Genomic DNA, 18064 nt, shown 5'->3' on the forward strand with positions numbered 1-18064 from the left:
CAAAATAATTTTTCTAAGTTTTCAGGTGTGATTACTCTATCGGGTTGATTTATGATAATTTGTGTGTTTAAAGTTATTTGTTAAAGGATCCTTGGGTCCGTCCTAGTATTGGACCCTACTGCTATTATACTACTTAAAAATTATTTAAAAAATGACGTACAAAACTCACAAGATGGGGGGGGGGGGGAAGGGTCCAAAAATCGTATTCTTTTTACTTAATATATTCGATTCTGCTTCTTATGGCGTCAATTTTTTTCAGATTGAAGTGATCAAATAGAATGGTAGTGGCTGTTGAACAGGTTGAGGAAGAGTTTGAGTCTGGAGAAGAGGAATCAGGAGAGGAGGAGGAGGAAGAGGAGATGGAGTTCGAGGGAGAGGAAAAAGAAGAGGATGAAGAACATATTTCAAATTCTAAATCTAAAGGCGGACTAGATAAATTTTGGCTTCTCTCAAACGCTAAAACGAATACATCCAGAATCGATGCATCTTCTAAAATAATTAAAAGATTGGTGTCCAATCCCTCCGAGTCCAATTATATCCTCAAGCGTCTTCTCCGAGGTCTGGCGAGCCCTGTGGAGACTTCAAGACAAGGTTTCTTCATCTGTCTCCTGGAATTCTTCCGTCTGAACAAGATTGAAGCCTCCAAGCTTAACTCTGAGATTAAGACAACCCTGAAGGTAACAGGATCCAAGGGAGAGGAGAGCTTGCTTCTCCTCGGACAAATTCTGGCTAACGTTGCTCTGCTCCGTGCAGGAGTTCCTGAAACTAAACCTGAGAAGGTTCAAGTTCTAGAAAACCTGATTGAGAACGGATCTAAGCGTGGTTATCTCAATTTAATTGTAATCAATGCTATCATTGAATACTTTTTGCAAGAGGGATCGATCATACCACCCACAGAAGTTGTTGATGCCATCGGCAATTCTTTTAAGTTGAATATTTCCGAGGCAGGTTTAGATTCTCTTCTCTTCAGTATCGCTTTTATTAAGCTCCATGGAAAAACCGTTCCTGCAGAATTCCTAGTCGAACACTTCGGGATCAAGGACGTGTCCAAGAAGAACCTGGATTCTATCTACAAGATCGTAATGGGGACAACAATCCCGCTGAGCATGATCGTGAACCATCCTCTACTCAAGGTCCTGGTTGAACTTGTGTCGGAGAAGAAACTGGGAGCTAAATTCTTCAATAAGTTTACTCCGGATATGACTGTGAGCACGTACAAGGGCCAGATTGGGATTGCTGTGCTCCGGTAGGTTCTTTAATCGGGGTTTTACTTCCATAAGTAGCATAGAATTAATTTGATTTTTATGTTGATCTAGAATCTATAATCTTAAAACTATCCGGCCAATGATTTCACAATTCCTTTTCTCGTAAATGTCTGTATTTTGGATTTTCAGATTGAGAAATTTGATAATCAGGGATAAGATACAAGATAAAGGCCTCTGAGGTTTAGACGATATTTTCTCCTTTTTAAATATCTGTTCTTAGATCTAGTTGACCTTGCAACTTTTGAATTTTAATCTGTTTTATGAGTCGAACTCATTCAGAGGTTGCTTACTGAGGGATAGAGATGGAAGAAAGAGTACAATTAGTTTCAACCAATTTGATTTATAGAAGTTACAGAAAACTGTCAGATTATCCTTAACATGAGATCAAGATTAGATACTTATACTAAAAGATATTCAATTTTAACAAGAAAAATGAATTCAATCAAATTTGAAACAATTTAACTTTTTTTCCAGTGGCGTTTTTAACAGAAACTGCAATTAAAGATTTTTTTCTGAACATTATTCAGTAAGATAGAATTCTAAGCAAATGAACCACAAACTCAGCGACCCGTTTTATTTTTTAAAGGCTCTCAGCCAGGAAAAAAATATTTTATAAATTAAAAATCCCAAATTTTTGACTTTTTTAGTGAGTTTCTGAAAAACGATCCTTGTATGGTCGAGGATCTGGTCAGCGTGGAGACGTTGAAGTCTCTGCTCTCCCTGTGTGGGAAGGGTGTGGTCAACCCCGTGGTCGAGATCCTGGACATGGTGGAGGAGACCGTGAAGCAGGAAAAAGCAAACTGCTGGGTTATGCTCTCCAGGTTTTTGACTCAATAATTATTTGTTCTAAGAAAAACTGCTGTGAGCCTTTTACACGAGTATTTGTTCATAGTTTTTAATACTTATAGGAAGTTTGAAATTATAAAACAAAACCAATATTTATATTTGACCATATTTCCGACTGCTAAATGTATTTTCTTTACACTGTAACTTTATTTAGAATCCATTTCCATTTCATTTATTGTTTACCTAAAAATCTTCTCAAGTACATTCCCATTCATCCTTTTCAATATCAGTTTTTTTTTATTTTAGATTTGTTTTAACAAGATTTTTTTTTAGGTTTCTTGAAGCGTCAGTTTGTTGGGATAAGCATGTTCCTGGAAACACAGTTACCTTCCTATTCTCCCTCTCCGACAGTGACACCCTCCTTAAAGCCGGAGATTATCTTCTTCAAATATTCAAATCTGACGTTCAGGTTTCAGACAGAATATATGCGGCAGGTCTGCTCGCTAAGCTTGTCGGTCATCCTTCCGTAATTTCTAGCGTAGACTGGAGAGTTTCAATCCTATCCTCTCTTATGGAGCTGACGTTAATTACGGTAACCGGAGATAAAACACCTCAGCTTACCAAGGAGGCCAAGATACAACTCAGAGAGGTTTTCTACCGTGGACTTGATTCAACCTGTAAAACGTTAGTGGATAATGTGAACCTTGTCCATGCTCTTCTCCAGCATGCTCAGAAGCTCCTGGAGAAACAAGGAGTTCCACAGAAAACCATGAAAGAAGATTGTAAAGAGGCCTGGGCAAAGGTTGTCTCAACTGTTGGGAAACTAGGGAAAAGATGGAAAGAGAAGGCGACAAAAGAGACCGGAGTTTTCCTCATGTTTTTCTCTCACATTGGATTACAGCTGTTTATCCAACCGGAGATGGCGATTGATGTACTCTCTGAACTCCAGCCCGTTTACACCAACTGGAGCAAATCAAAACCTGCCAAAGGTTCGGTCTATGTATTTTCATTGAATTATATGAGATCTGTACTTGGCGCGATTAAACAAAGAAACTAAACACTTGCCTCAAACTAATTTTTAAATCTTTCTAAACGATGATGTAAACCTTAGATGTTTTAACTAAAATTGATTGATAAGAATCCATCGTTTGAAATGTTAAGTCTACTATATCAGGTTGCAAAGATAATTTGATTAGCCAACTAAGGGTTATCACAAGTGTTCAATTCTTTTTCAAAAGTTGTATTTGTAATGTTTAAAGGAAGATGTTAATTTTAAGCATTTCATTGACTTCAAACTTTAATTTGTTTTTTGCGAAGATTGTTTTACGTTTTTTCTGTCATAATTTTAAATCCTGGTGCTGTAACTTTTCTATAAAACTCTTCGCTGCAGCTATGATGAACAAGAAAATATTTTGGGTGTATACCAATTTATTTTGAGAACCCAACTAGTTCGTTGCTAAAATAAAATGGTTAAGGGTATCATTGTGAATTGTTGATAGTTCTTAAGTAAAGGTTCATTTCAAATTGGGTAAACAATACACATTCCTTTGAAGACACTATTTCATGAATATTTGTTCAGGTGATCCTGCCGGTATCGAGGTTGTAATAGAGATCATGTTGTCCCTGCTGGCGCAGAACAAGCATATTCTCAGGAAGCTCGTCAATGTTGTTTTCAAGGTCGTCTGTGATCAACTCACGGAGCCTGCTCTAGCTTCCATTCTTGCCGTCCTTTGCCCTGAAGAGGCCGAAGAAGAGAGTGGGGATGAAGATGATGATGAAGATGAAGATGAAGATGAAGATGAGGAAGATGAAGAAGAGGAGAAAGAGGAATCTGGTGAGGATGAAGAGGAGGATTCAGATGATGATGTAAGATTTTATGCGTTTATTTTGATAGATTAAACTTACTTTTCATCCCATCGTCCTCCGGCACATTCATTTAAAAAATAAGATGAAACCAGTAAAAATAGCTTTTAACATATTTTAGGATGAGAACGAGGAAGAGAATGAAGAGATGAAACCTGAAGATCTGGACAAGGTAAAGAAGGCGCTCGGGGAGCACGCCGATGCCGAGAACAGTGATATCGATATGGACGATATCCCCGATGAGGACATGGACAACCTTGACAAGAAGCTCGTCGAGGCTTTCAAGGTACACATTTTGTCTATTGAAAATTCGCGGATTTCCTACTTTATAGAGTTTTTGAAAACTTCTAGGAAACTTGTATATGTACGAATTAAATTAAACTCTTCGATTTTTAATTGGTTTAATCATGAGTTTCTTTACCCGCCACGGAGGACAATTTATTCCATCCAGTTTTAAATTCTCGTCTAAGGTTGATAATTTGATAATATTAATGATTGCAATTTAGGCTCTGGGAGGTGGAAAGTCAAGTTCTGAGAAGAAGAAAGAAAAACTGGATCATCTTGCTCGTCAGCATTTTAAACTCCGAGTTCTTGAACTGCTAGAGATATATATTAATCATAAACCAGCCGTGGAACATATTTTCTCAATCATATCTGCACTCATTGAAAGGTAAACTAATGAGGAAAAAAAATATCATCTTTTATCTTTTTTTCACATTAAATTTTTTTCTCTTTTATTGATTCTTTGAATAAAGTTGCATTCCTTGCTAGAAATATATTTGAAATTAAAATCAAATTTTTATTTGGATTCCAGATTATTTGCTATAAAGGAACTGAGTTTTTTCCTCAAACTCTTTTTAATTGCTATATTTTTGCAATCTAATGCGTAAAGTGTAAACCTATGATAAACTTAGACTATTTAATTCAACAGATTCATAGTTAAAAATACAACCTCGGGTTACAAAGATATAGGGAATAGAAAATCAGGATGTTTGACAAAAACACAATTCACATATGCCAAATTAAGGCCACTAGTAAAATAAAGAAATTAATACTTAAGCTTTCTTTTTTTGCAGTGTATATTAACATCTGTTAATATTTCAATAACGTAATCAATCTATAAAATTCTAGAGAGAGAATTTTTACAATTTTTAAATCCATATTTTTTAGCTTCCAAAACATCTTTACGCAACCTCGTGAGGCCCAGCTTGTGTCAAGGATTAAACTTATCCTTCGAAAGTGCAGCAGTGTCAAGTTCGAGTCCTGTCAAGGGTTCGATAGCAACCCCTTGCTCGAGTATCTTCTCAACCTCGGGACCAACGCGAGCAGTACAGTTGTCAGCCTTGGAATCATTCACGCGCGCCTTTGCTTAACCGCGCTCCGGATTGCTGTTCCTGACAACGCGGAGCAGTCGGAAGCGCTTTACCTGACAGCGCTCACACAGTTTTTTGAGAATAATCAGTGTTTGTTGAGTCCTGAAGTTTTCCAGGCAGCTGTTGGAATACCATGGACAGGATCTATCTCTTTAGCAAAAGGTAAAAACCCCCCCCCCCCCCAGAATAAAAAGAATTATTTGCTTCGAAGTTTTTTCTTCATAATTTTTATTTTCAGTTGTTGCCGAGAAATCGTTCGATCCCAAGGTACGGCATTTTCGTCGAAGTCAAGGTTTATCCATCCTTTCGGCCTTTGTCAATAATCGACAAATCGAGACCCTCTCCCCTGGGAAGAAGAAGATCATGATAGAAGATGCAATGAAGAAAATCCTGACATTGATAGATGGTGGGCTAGAGAAGGCAAAACCTAAACAGCTGATGGAGATCTTTTCTATCCTACGGGGTGTTAAACAACAAGACTTGATATCAGCTAAGACTATTAAACAGGTTCAAGAACATCTCAGGGTCTATGCTAAATCCTCTCTTGGGATACGGGGGAACAACCCCGTGAAGAAGAGCTTGAAGAAGGTTCTCTCCTACTACGACGTCAAGGTTGAGGTTGTTCCCCAGGAGGAGAAAGAGAAGAAGGAAACGAATGGTACAAGTGAACCTCAAGAGATCAAGAAGAAGAAAAAGAAGAAGAAGAGCAAAGACTCTGAGAAGAGAAGAAAGGAGAAGAAGATGGAAGCAGCGGAAGCAGATGATGCTATTCCTTCTTTCTCTGATCTTTTGATTGACACTACACAGGTTTATAAAGATGAAAACAAGAAGAAGAAGAATAAGAAAAGAAAGAATGCAGAACTAGAAGTTACAACTCCTCCTGCACAGGAAAAGAAGAAGAAAAAGAAGAAGTCGGAATAGAAATTTGATATTAAATTTTTTTTCAGAAAAAATGAGATTAAAAGATGCGTTGAGCTTGCTGGTTATAAACTTAATTCTAATTATATTATGCAGGAATATTGTTTACTTCAATTTAAATTTTAATCTTCCGTAGAAAAATTAATATTACAAACATGTTAAAAAAAGCCAAAATGTTAAAGATTCAATGAAATTGTTAATTTTTTAATTATGTTTCGGGGTTTTAAAAATGCGCAAACCCCTAATAATTAAAAAAAGGCGGAAAACTATGTTTAAACGGCTCCAAATTTTTAGAATAATGAATTGTGGACAGTTGACTATTGATTTAGTGTTGGTTTCTGTCAAGAACTATCCCCGGAAGTTTTTCTTCAGCTTTTTCTCGCTAAACGAAGGGAGCAGCTGAGCGCAGTTAAAAACATTCAGGCTTTAGGTAAACAAATTTTATTTAATGAAATGTGAGAAAACATCTATTTTTTTGTTATTTAAGATGCCGATAAGCAGATAGTATTCCTGGATCAGGTGACTGCCAAGATTGGTGAGGTGATGTCGCGGAGTAGGACTAATATTGAGAACTCTGGATATATACCTGGAGAACAGTTCCCGAGTGAGAAACCTCTTCAAGAAGCTTTATCACTGCTTCTAGAGAACTCTTGCTTATTATGTGATATTACGCTTAGGTAAACATATTTTTTTATTACGATCCGCAATCGCAATATTTAAACCATCAATATATATACTTTGCTTGTCTGGATGTCTGTCCGTTTGAATCCAATAAACTTCAAAACGGCTGAACCAATCGGGTCTATTTTTTTGTGGATCCTCGCCTGACCCCAGCGAAGTTTTATGGATGACCGAATTTTCAAAATTTTGCCTCCATCAAAATTCTATTTTTGAAAATTTTGAAAATCCACGAAATATTTTGTTTTTGTTTTACAGTGTACACAAAGAGAACATGTTCACAATGGAAATGGAAGATTGATGCAAAGCGCACTAATTGTCTAGTCATTAGAAATTTTTCTAAGGTTTAGTTAGTTAAAGGGACTGTTAGCGTAATTTTAAGTGACCCTTCATGCAAAGATAGCAATCTACAACGGTAACCTTAATCTGTGGCTCGAGAAGCGTTTATTGCTATTTTATCTATTGTTTTTGTAAACAAAAAATGCACAAGTCACTTTTGCAGATAAACTAAAAATGAAAATTAACAGTTTAAACAAACAAAAACATGCCTATCTTATTCATACTTGATACGTGAAATGATAAAAAAGACCGATAGTCAGCTGTAAAGTTTGAAATGAATTTTTACCTTCTGGAGTAAAACTTTCGATAATTAGGCTTTTCAATTTATGGTGAACTCTGTACTCTGTACTCTGTGCTCTGTGCTCTGTACTCTGCGCTCTGTGCTCTGTACTCTGTACTCTGTACTCTGTAGTCTGCGCTCTGCATTACTCTGTACTCTGTAGTCTGCGCTTTGCACTCTGTACTCTGTTCTCTGTACTCTGTACTCTGTACTCTGTACTCTGTACTCTGTGCTCTGCGCTCTGAGCTCTGTACTCTGTGCTCTGCGCTCTGCGCTCTACGCTCTGCGCTCTGCGCTCTGCGCTCTGCGCTCTGTACTTTGTACTCTGTACTCTGTACTCTGCACTTTGTACTCTATTCTGTGCTCTGTACTCTGCAATCCAATTTATTTGGCGGATTTTATGATCTAACATGTCTAGGTTCCCTGACGATGTTCAGAAGAGACTAAGTGCGCGCAAGGAGCTTGAGCTGACTGTGCGCTGGAGTGTTGGCTATGTGATGGATCTTCAGATGTTGGATGAAACAACGCGAAAACTATTGAATCTGTGCGCGCAGGAGATTAATCTGATTGACAGGGTCCCGGAGTATCATAATCCATACAGGAAAACATAGAACCTTCCTATATCTTTTTTCCCGGTGTAATTATTTTAAAGATTCAAACCTTTCCCCCAAGATTTTTTTAATGCTGGGGAGAACTGATAAGGGAATTTTTTTCCCTCAATTAAATTATTTCTCCCCAAACAGTTTAAACATTGTTGTTAAAAAAATTGAAATATAACTAATATATATATTTATATATATATATATATATTCCAAAAAAAACGTAATTTTTATTTTAAGTTTACCCCCCCCCCCCCAAAAAATAAATTTCCTTGCGACAAAATTTTTTTTTAATATAAACAAGGTTGTTTGGTATAAACAGGGTAAAGCGTACTCCTACAAAACGGTTCGAAGACCCCCCTCCACAAACCAAGAAGCCCAGGAAGAAGTTGAGCCGAGGTCCTAAAATGTCAAGATCTGAACTCTAAAATGTCTAAAGAGGTCTCTAAAATTTCTAAAACTTGGCTCGATAAGTATGGAGTTGAAAAAGATGAATTTCTGTGATATTAAGTTAAATTAGAGTAATTGTCTGCTGCGCACTTGTTCTTAAAATACCAAAGACGTTCTACAACAATAAAGTTGTTAAATTATTCGTATTTGATAATTAAAAAATAACTTTATTATACCCTTGAGATGAATAAGTTAAATCAAATTAAAGAATTGTGTTATTTTCAAAATAGATGATATACGTAAATCGCAAATGTCGCATACGAATTTTATCGTCTCGTCAGAACTAATCCGAGTTTTTTTTTACTTTGACTAATCAGAAGCACAAAAAACTCTCGAAAACATCGCGAATAAAAAGAGTCCGCTGATTTTCACGGATCAAGCACGTTATCCGTTCAAATTAATGTTTCGGCTGGTGATATCGAGCGCATTAGCTATAAAAAATTCCGGCCTGTGATTGTTAAGATTATTCGAACTACTTTAATTGTAAAATTACCACATATTTCGAACCCAGTAAAATATACCGTATTCCTTAGAACTTTTCCATAGGAGTACTTAGTATATTCTTGAAGTTTGATTTGATTTGATTTGATTTGATTTGATTTGATTTGATTTGATTTGATTTGATTTGATTCTTTAAAACAAATGTAAATTTAAAACCAGTCATTTGTACAAATTTTCTCGAATGTATTTTGTCTTAAAGATCGAATAAAAAGAACCCATAGTTCCAATTTCCTTAAAACTAGTATTTTATCACACCACACATTCATTACTCCTCCTGTAATACAATCTTTTGGTACCATTAACAAGTTCAAATAAATGGCATACTTGTCCATTCTGACACTCCATCCCAATCCTTTCTCAGGGGTATATTATTCCTTGGGAAAAATTCTCACCCCCCCCCCCNCCCTCCCCCCCCCCTCCCCTCCCCTGGGGGTAAATTTAAGAAAATATGCACCTCTGCTTCACAGTATTGCAACTTCCTCACTGCAAATTGATCTCAGGAGTGGATTGAATGCAATTAGTTTTTCTGTCCACTCTTCTAATTTACTCCTCCTAGAATCTGAGCAATTGAATTCTTTTGCAGAAATACTTTCAGATTGTTTTTATGCATTTACACGTCCAGCACTGTTTTTCATTTATTGTTATTACGTTTGTTACAGATGAAGAATGGGAGATAAGGAGGGGTTAGATAAGCAGGTGAATCCTGCACCTGGAGTAAATACTCCAGATAGACCTGGAGCTAAACCCTCTGAGCAGGTTCGATCTTCTCCCCGAGTAAAGCCGGGTTCAAGAGCTCCGGTCGGAGGAATGTCGGAGTTACAGAAGATGAAATCGGCACGTTTAGCGGAAATGAAGGCCAAGAAAGAAAAGGAGAAGGAGGAGAGGACGGATAATAGATTAGGAACTTATAGAAAACCAACAGGTCCAAACTAAAGTTTAATCAATATCAATTTATATATTATTAATCCTGTCTTTCATTCAGGATTTACATATTTCTAACACTACTTTAGATTCATTTTCTTGTGGGTTACTCCATTTTCTGATTACATCTAGATTCTTGATTTATAGGGATATTACTACATATCTTTATTATCAATCTTTAATTTTCTCATTTCCATTTATTCTTGTTTCAAATACAAAGCTATAAGAAGCTTGTCTTTGCTTCACAGGTTTCATGAATAATGTATATTTTACAATAAACGTTTGATTGAATTGATGAATTGATGAATGATAATTTTCAGGATTGGTTTATGACTCCAGGATGTTACTCCATCACTGTTCCTGGGACCAGCATCATATAGAATCTCCGGAACGTCTGAGCCGAATCTGGAGTAGGTGTGAGGAATTGAATCTGGTAGAACGATGTAAACTGCTCCCTAGTAGGGAGGCGGAGAACTACGAACTCCTTCTCTATCATTCCCAGCAGTTTATTGATATTTTCGAGAAGAGTCGAACCATGAGTAGCGAGCAAAGCGAGAAAATTTGCGAAAACTATGATTCTGTTTATCTTTGCCCGGATACGGCTGTTGCTGCCCGGCTATCGGCGGGTGCGGCGGTTGATCTGGTCGAATCCGTCTTGGCCGGAGAAATTCATTGTGGGATGGGATTGGTTCGTCCCCCCGGCCACCACGCTATGACGGACGAACTAAACGGATTCTGTGGATACAATAATGTAGTTGTAGCGGCAAAGAAAGCGTTGAACTCCGGCTTGAAACGAATCTTAATCGTCGACTTTGATCTTCACCACGGTCAGGGAACTCAGAGGGCGTTCTATGATGATCCACGTGTTCTTTACATGTCGATACATAGATACGAGGATGGAAGATTCTGGCCGCATCTCCGGGAGTCTAACTTTGATCATGTCGGAGCCGGGGCTGGAGCTGGGTTCAATGTAAACATTCCGCTCAATGTGATAGGATGCGGGAACAACGAGTATTTGGCGGCCTTTCACAGAGTGTTTCTTCCCATAGCGACAGAATATAACCCTGAGTTAGTTCTTGTTTCTGCAGGTAATATTATAGGGGTGTAAATCATCCCACTCTCCTTTTGAATTTTTTCCCCCGCAAATTAGATAGATCTTCTTAAAAGTTTTTCTTTTTGTTGAATTTGGTAATACTTATCTTTTGATGACCCATTTTTCATGTTTTCCCCAAAATCGTCAACAATCATATCCCCTGTAATATTAATAGAGTTCATGCAAGGTTTTAAAACATTTTTTTTAAGGTTATGACGCAGCTATAGGTTGCCCAGAGGGATGTATGCGTGTTACTCCTGCAGCATACGCTCATATCGTATCCGCCTTGAGTGCGCTGGCCGGGGGGCGGTTGGTTGTTATGCTTGAGGGTGGATATTGCCTTGACAGTCTCTCAGAGTCCGCCGCGCTCACCTTGAAAATTCTTTTAGGAGATTGTACTCCGTCCCTGCCAAGAACCTCTGCCATTTTTCCAAGCGTACTTAAATCTATTCTTGGAGTCACCGCTGCTCTCCGCCCTTACTGGAAGTGCATGCAGCTCCGCCCTGAACTGGACGAACTGGGGGCGGAGGAAAAGACATCGATCTTGAATAAATTTTACCCAACCTTGGCTTTTCATCCGCCGGACGGATTTCCCCCGGAGAAGTTTCCAACCCGAGATTACTACCTCGTGTTCGACCCGGAGACAGAGTCCAAGCTGAAACTGGAGATTGCGCACATCAATGTGTCGACAAGGTTGAGAAGGACGGAGAGCAGGGTGTCCCTGATGTACGACGAGGACATGTGCAGGCATCGAGACGATTCTCCGCATCCAGAGTGCCCAGAGAGAATACAGAGAATATACGAAAGATTAAAGGTTATATTTTGTTTAATATATTAGTCATAAGGTATAATTTTGTTCATGAATATTTTTCTTAAAAACGAGAAATTTTTATAAATAGTTATTTTTTTGTCGGAATTCATTCAATTTAAATATAAATAAATTCATTTCTCGAATTGTAGGCACATCATTTAATTCATCTAAAATGTTTTCAGAATTTAATTAGCGCTGAGATATTTTTGAAATTTGTCACAGAACTGAAATATTTTTATCGGTTCGATTCAGATCAAAAAATTCTATTTTTGGTAAACAATTTAAACAATTTTAAAAACTTTCTTTAAATTTTGTTTTCCCATTACATTTAAATTTTGAAAGGTTTTGTTGCTGAATAGTGAATATGAGCTTTTAGGCAAAAAGATTATTTATTCATTAATCCAACAGGTTGCGAGTAGATTTCCCATGTTTTCACTTATATTTCTAAAGAATTGAAAAACTTTTTTATCAGTTGGGGGGGGGGGGGAAATATTTAAAACATCCCCCCAGCTGAATAAAACAAGTATCATTAAAATTGATATTACTAGGAGACCGGATTCCTTGATCAGGATGATGTTGTTGAAGTAATGAAAGGACGCCAACTAACTGAAGAAGAGGCAACTCTCGTACACTCTAAAGATCATTGGTAAGCTCTCATTAAACTAGGCCAGCAGGTTTCATCCTGGTTAAGATTGTCGGAGCTGAAAACTATAGATCTGGATACCCTTAACTCATATAGCGATTGTTCTGTATATCCACTGTGGACACTTTTGATTTCTGCTTAGTTAGCTTTTTTCCTTTATTTATATCCCCACGGTATTCCTACCAATGAGCATTCTCTTATTAAATGGCGCGAACAATTTCAAATTTTCCGGCTTCTGATTGGCTGTTCGGGTTTCTGCATGCACCACTCTGATTGGTTTAATTTTAGAAACTTTCCTGGATACAAACTAAAGATTAAGTAATCTTAAGATTAACAGAAAGAGGAGATCAAGCATTGATCTTGATATCCACAATTCTAAAAGGTCTGAACTTTTGTGTGAGACAGCGCTTGATCTCGATATCCACGGTAGCAACTTTTAAACAAGACCACGGAATATCCAAAAGGAAATAATTTAATCCTTCGGACGACCATAATAACTGCCGATCCTGTAATTCAACTCTGGTCGGTTGTAGAGTTCAATTGGCAAATTAGCATTTTTAAAGTAATAAATATAGAAAATTTGCATGTTATCAGATTTTACATCAATAATTGCAGATTTTGTTGAAACTTGGTAGACCTATCACCCACATTTGTTAATCTTCATATTAACTTAATCTTTATTCGACACCCTGCAATGCATTGTAATCGTAACCTGTCAGGATTGAAGGGTGTTTTGATCAGGGGAGGAATACTAAAATGAAGATATTGAAAGGTCTAGTTTTTTATAGATCTTCAAATCAAAAGTGCTCACAGTGGATATCTAGATCAAGCGATCTACTCTAAAGTTCCGAGCTCAGACCTGCACAGTATTTTCTGTGATGAATTTTGATCTAGGTTCTACTGATACAGATACAAAGTTTAGTATTTGATACATTAGTTGATCAAATACTAGAGGAAAACAACATTCAGGTTTACACTTTCAAGGGACCGTCACCCTAATTTTAGGAGACCCTTCATTTAAACAGTTACCTGTCCGAATCACAATGGAACCCTTTAAAACTACATAAAGGAAACTAATGGTGTGTCATGTAAACCAACCTAATGGAAACTAACCTAATTTTAACCCGACCCAGATGTAACTTCCTTAAGGCGGTTGCCATATAAAGTGAATCTAGACCTACCCAGTGACCTGCAATGTTACTCACTAAAAAAGATAATGTAAAGACGATTTGAAACTCTTTAAGAATGACGATGTTCAGGTTAAATCAAATCTTCTTCCTTTAAAATAGTCTATTAATGACCTATTTAATTACTTGCTTAAAAAGAATCAAGTTTATGTATTGTGTCCTGTGTAGGGATGGAATGTTGATGACGTGTACAATAAATGAGACGGACAGGGATGAACTAGCCGAGACCTTTAACTCCATATATTTAAACCAGTACAGCTGGGACTGCGGGCTCCTGTCTGCTGGTGGAGTTCTTAGTGTTGTGGATTCCGTCCTACAAGACTCTAGAGCAGGACTTGCTGTCGTTCGTCCTCCAGGACATCATGCAGAACAGGTATATTTTTGCTCTACAGGACGTATTCTCTTTCCCTGACTGACTTCACTATTATCTTATTCAAGAATTTCCCTATTTTATCCTTTCTATTTCTATCCTTCTGGAAACTTGTTTATCATCCATTATTGAAATTCCATGAAACATCTCACCTTTTCTAAATTCCATCTCTGTATCAAATCAAACGATTCTTCGAACCCTAGTGCTAATAGAATATCCTTTCAGCCGTTTCGTGGATTTTATCTATCCTATGAATTCCAGATTTCCGGTTTTAATCTTTCTCTGAAGTTTTAGAAAATAATTCGTCGGAATCTGGAGATTAATTCTGTTGTGATCTGTGTTTCAAAATAATATTCTAGGATGAGCCGCATGGTTTCTGTATCTTTAACAACGTGGGAATTGCTGCGGAATATGCGCGCTCCGTGCACGGCGTGGACAAAATCCTTATCCTGGACTGGGACGTGCACCACGGGAACGGAATCCAACACATGTTCTACAACTCAGACAAAGTTCTTTATATCTCCATCCATCGGTACGACCAGGGGTCCTTTTTCCCGGGAAGCTCGGACGCTGGGGTAGACAAGGTCGGAGAGGGACCTGGTGAAGGGTTCAATATAAACATTCCTTGGAACTCCAAGAAGTGCGGGGACCTAGAGTACTTCCTGGCATTTATGAATATAGTTCTACCTGTAGCGTACCAGTTCTCTCCAAATCTAGTTCTTGTGTCAGCTGGGTTCGACGCAGCACGTGGAGATCCCCTGGGTGGATATAAGGTTAGCCCGGAGATGTATGGACACATGACCCATCATCTATCCGCCCTGGCTGAGGGTCGGGTTGTAATTGCTCTTGAAGGCGGATACAACCTTGGATCTATATCGGAGTGCATGTATATGTGTGGACGAGCGTTGAGAGGGGATCCGCTCCCAAGCTTAGACCTGTCTGCTCCGCTCCGTCCTGATGTAGTTGACACCCTGAGAGAGGTTCTAGAGGTTCACCAGGATTACTGGAGATGTTTAGAAGCGTCCTTGATCGCTCTTCCAACAAGTTTAAGCATATTGTCAGAGTCTAGAGATAGTGTGGAGGAATGCGGAGATACGCTGAGCTCCTTGAATTTATCCGTGACTAGATCAGAACTTCTTGAAAAGGAAGGATAAGATACTTCTACAATATCTCCGATCATGTTTTACTTTTAGCTTGAACAAAATATCTATTTGTAGCTTTTTTTTGAAATACTGGAACATTTTGCATTCCAGATGAATACTATTAGCATTTAAATCTACTTGTTACAACTAACCTCACATTTACAAATAGGTAAAACTAACCCTAACTAACTCTACTCACAAGCAATTATCGGAGATTTTAAATTTAAAAAAAGGTTTTTTAAAGTTTTTAAAAAAGTTATCAAATTTCTTTTAATTTAGATGCTGCTGAAATTGATATTAACCATAGTTCAAATGTATATATTTTCTATTAAATCGTTTAATTTCCCTCTCTCCCCCTTCCTCATGAAAAAAAATTCCCCAGTTTGTTTCTTTAATCCCTGAATTTGATGTTTCTGTATTGGGGAAATATAAAATTGAGGACATTCAAATTGTTTTCCTTCCGGAGCTTCGACGTTATTATTTAAGATGTATACCCCTGCCATTGATATGGACCTTAATACTTACACTTGCACTAAATTTGTTATTTGATAAGCTATATATATTTATAGTTAAAAAGTACATATGTAATTTGTATGTACTTAGATTAACCTATTATTTTGGTAACCATAAATATGAAAATTTGTACTTTAATAATAAACTAATCAGATAAATTGTATTCCCAACATTGTTAAAAATCTATTTTTCTGCCTTACTATGTTCTTAATTCATAATATTTCTTTCTTATCTTTTGATAGATGGTGAACGGCCAAACCACTTTTCAGTAAATATATCTTCGACATTCTACGATGTCCTCATCAACAAAACAAAACAATATCCAAAAAACGGAATCATTGAAAGAAAAAAAAACATGGATAAAATATTGAACAGTTAAAATTTTTACTTGTTCAATTTGCATATACATTAGATTTTAAGTCGATACATTTTTTATATTTTATTTTAATTTTTAAGTGTAACATTGATTCATCGGTCGGTCGGACGGTTGATTGATTGATTGATTTATTTATAGATGACGACATAACAATGTTAAATTCTTGTTGAATTCGGTTTGAACTGGATCTGTATCCCCGGCTATAAAATAATAAAATAAACATGAAAGAGATCCCGCTGAGTAAAATAAACAGTAAAACTTATTTAAACCCTTTAACAGTTTAAACGCCATGCTAAAACTTTAAAGTGGAAAACTGAACTAGAAGGGACAGTTCAGAATGATTTGGTGGTCTAACAAAAACCTGTATTACCTAAACTGACCTGAGCTGGGGGTTGTGTTGAGTATCCTTAACTTTGATCGCTTGTTTTCGATATCCAATGTGGGCACTTGTGAATTAGACATTTCTTCGCATCCTTCATCTTAACGATTCAGGTTATGACCATCAAATGATAATTTATCCGTAGGTCTGCATAAGATGGAGATCAACGCTTGAACCCAAGATTCACAACGCAAAAGTTCTGAGTTTGGACCAGGGGGCGGAAACGTCATGTATGTGTGCCTGTACCAGGGGGCGGAAACGTCATGAATGTCTGTCTGTACCAGGGGGTTAAAACGTCATGTATGTGTGTCTGTACCAGGGGGTGGAAACGTCATGTAACGTCTGTAACAAAAGAGTGTGTGTAAAGTTTACCGAACCGAAGGTGTGTATAGTAGGTATATACAGTACATACGAATCTCGGCATTTGTACAGTCTAGGAGAGTACATTTGTTTATTGTTTACTTAAAAATAAGTTTAATATAAATGTAATATATTGTTTACATCTTTAAGTCAACACTATAACCCAAATTTTCATGCAAAGAATATAATTTGATAAAAATTTACAATAAACTAGTCGTTATTCAAGCTTTATTATAATCAAGAACATTGTTCTGCAATTTCCTTGACTGTAGTAATGTTGTGTGTCTGTACCAAAAGAGTGTGTGTAAGGTTTACCGAACTTGTCTGCAAAGCAGTGCTAATGGCTTTCTCATGCCAGAACAGCGTCATTTCCTTTCCCTTTATTCCTTTTCCCTGATTTGGAAGCTTTAAAATTAAACTTTTAGGTTGACTTCTATTTGGCTAATGTTAAAAAATTCCGGACCTCTCATTGGTCGATTTCTGAAATTCATTTACCTTTAAAATTGGAATATGCATGCCCTTAAATCAGGGAGTAAGGAATAGAAGGGAGATATAACTGACGCGGTTCCCCCTACCATATGATTGTACATGCTTTGCAGACGAGTTCTCCATTTGTATAAGAAGGATTTGTCTGATGTACATTTACTGCGTATACAATAACCTTTTCTGAATATTTCTTATACAAATGGAGTACTCGTCTGCAAAGCATGTATAATCATATGGTGGGGCGAACCGCGTCAGTTATATCTCCCTTCTATTCCTTACTCCCTGCCTTAAATTGACACTTATAGTACTAGATTTTCATCATTTACATTTTGAATGAAAACTCTGAAGTTTAATGTAATTCTTGATATATTAAATATTTGATGTCAATATTGAAATAATATTCCTGGAAAATACAGGGTGTCCCAGGGAACATGACAGTTGGTGAATAGTTTTAAATGTCGTCTTCCATACACTGTGTTAGATATTAAAGGCTTTTCGCAGTACATTTTGTTAAACAAATCTTTTGCTTGAATATATTTTACTTTGAAATCAATCTTACTATAACATAACTCCCATATAGTATTTTTATTATTGTTTTTGGTATTGAACAAAATATAGAATAAGACATTTAAAGCTATTCACCAACTGTCATGTTTCGTGGGACACCCTGTACCTGCAAGTTGTTTGTATAAAGGAATTTTACACATGGACTTTTCCCAGAAGCTTTAGTT

At 37.0% G+C, this 18064-nt stretch overlaps 3 protein-coding genes across 4 annotated transcripts; all 3 read left to right on the top strand.

Moving 5' to 3' along the window:
- The first annotated feature begins 242 nt into the window (after positions 1–242).
- On the top strand, positions 243–6240 carry LOC111712255 (myb-binding protein 1A-like protein). Its single transcript, XM_023486827.1, has 8 exons — positions 243–1246; positions 1913–2086; positions 2385–3040; positions 3631–3917; positions 4036–4200; positions 4421–4584; positions 5085–5449; positions 5526–6240. Exons 1-8 carry the CDS (start codon positions 279–281, stop codon positions 6206–6208), a joined length of 3462 nt encoding a protein of 1153 aa, XP_023342595.1. The 5' UTR covers positions 243–278; the 3' UTR covers positions 6209–6240.
- Positions 6198–8695, top strand: LOC111712282 (coiled-coil domain-containing protein 134-like). The gene is made up of 5 exons (XM_023486856.1): positions 6198–6301; positions 6535–6635; positions 6693–6882; positions 7921–8103; positions 8424–8695. Exons 1-5 carry the CDS (start codon positions 6240–6242, stop codon positions 8527–8529), a joined length of 642 nt encoding a protein of 213 aa, XP_023342624.1. The 5' UTR covers positions 6198–6239; the 3' UTR covers positions 8530–8695.
- Positions 8696–9141: 446 nt separating this feature from the next.
- Positions 9142–16340, top strand: LOC111712264 (histone deacetylase 6). Of its 2 annotated transcripts, XM_023486846.1 has the most exons (7): positions 9142–9344; positions 9553–9974; positions 10294–11061; positions 11276–11880; positions 12426–12523; positions 13876–14080; positions 14437–16340. In XM_023486846.1, exons 2-7 carry the CDS (start codon positions 9719–9721, stop codon positions 15229–15231), a joined length of 2727 nt encoding a protein of 908 aa, XP_023342614.1. In that variant the 5' UTR covers positions 9142–9344; positions 9553–9718; the 3' UTR covers positions 15232–16340. The 2 variants fall into 2 exon arrangements, with proteins under 2 accessions (XP_023342614.1, XP_023342606.1); XM_023486838.1 differs by having other exon boundaries at positions 9142–9974.
- The last annotated feature ends 1724 nt before the right edge of the window (positions 16341–18064 follow it).

The sequence above is a fragment of the Eurytemora carolleeae genome, unplaced genomic scaffold (assembly GCF_000591075.1).
Source record: "Eurytemora carolleeae unplaced genomic scaffold, Eaff_2.0 scaffold110, whole genome shotgun sequence".
NCBI lineage: Eukaryota > Metazoa > Arthropoda > Copepoda > Calanoida > Temoridae > Eurytemora > Eurytemora carolleeae.

What these genes read in the sequence shown, in the direction of transcription:
- LOC111712255 (XM_023486827.1), top strand. Translation starts at nt 279, where the DNA reads ATGGTAGTGGCTGTTGAACAGGTTGAGGAAGAGTTTGAGTCTGGAGAA. An exon ending in TGCTGGGTTATGCTCTCCAG is followed by an intron (nt 2,087 to 2,384) that starts GTTTTTGACTCA and finishes ATTTTTTTTTAG; the next exon opens with GTTTCTTGAAGCGTCAGTTT. An exon ending in ATATCTGCACTCATTGAAAG is followed by an intron (nt 4,585 to 5,084) that starts GTAAACTAATGA and finishes CATATTTTTTAG; the next exon opens with CTTCCAAAACATCTTTACGC.
- LOC111712282 (XM_023486856.1), top strand. Translation starts at nt 6,240, where the DNA reads ATGAGATTAAAAGATGCGTTGAGCTTGCTGGTTATAAACTTAATTCTA. An exon ending in TAAAAACATTCAGGCTTTAG is followed by an intron (nt 6,636 to 6,692) that starts GTAAACAAATTT and finishes TTGTTATTTAAG; the next exon opens with ATGCCGATAAGCAGATAGTA. An exon ending in GAGTATCATAATCCATACAG is followed by an intron (nt 8,104 to 8,423) that starts GAAAACATAGAA and finishes TGGTATAAACAG; the next exon opens with GGTAAAGCGTACTCCTACAA.
- LOC111712264 (XM_023486838.1), top strand. Translation starts at nt 9,719, where the DNA reads ATGGGAGATAAGGAGGGGTTAGATAAGCAGGTGAATCCTGCACCTGGA. An exon ending in AACTTATAGAAAACCAACAG is followed by an intron (nt 9,975 to 10,293) that starts GTCCAAACTAAA and finishes GATAATTTTCAG; the next exon opens with GATTGGTTTATGACTCCAGG. An exon ending in GAATATACGAAAGATTAAAG is followed by an intron (nt 11,881 to 12,425) that starts GTTATATTTTGT and finishes TGATATTACTAG; the next exon opens with GAGACCGGATTCCTTGATCA.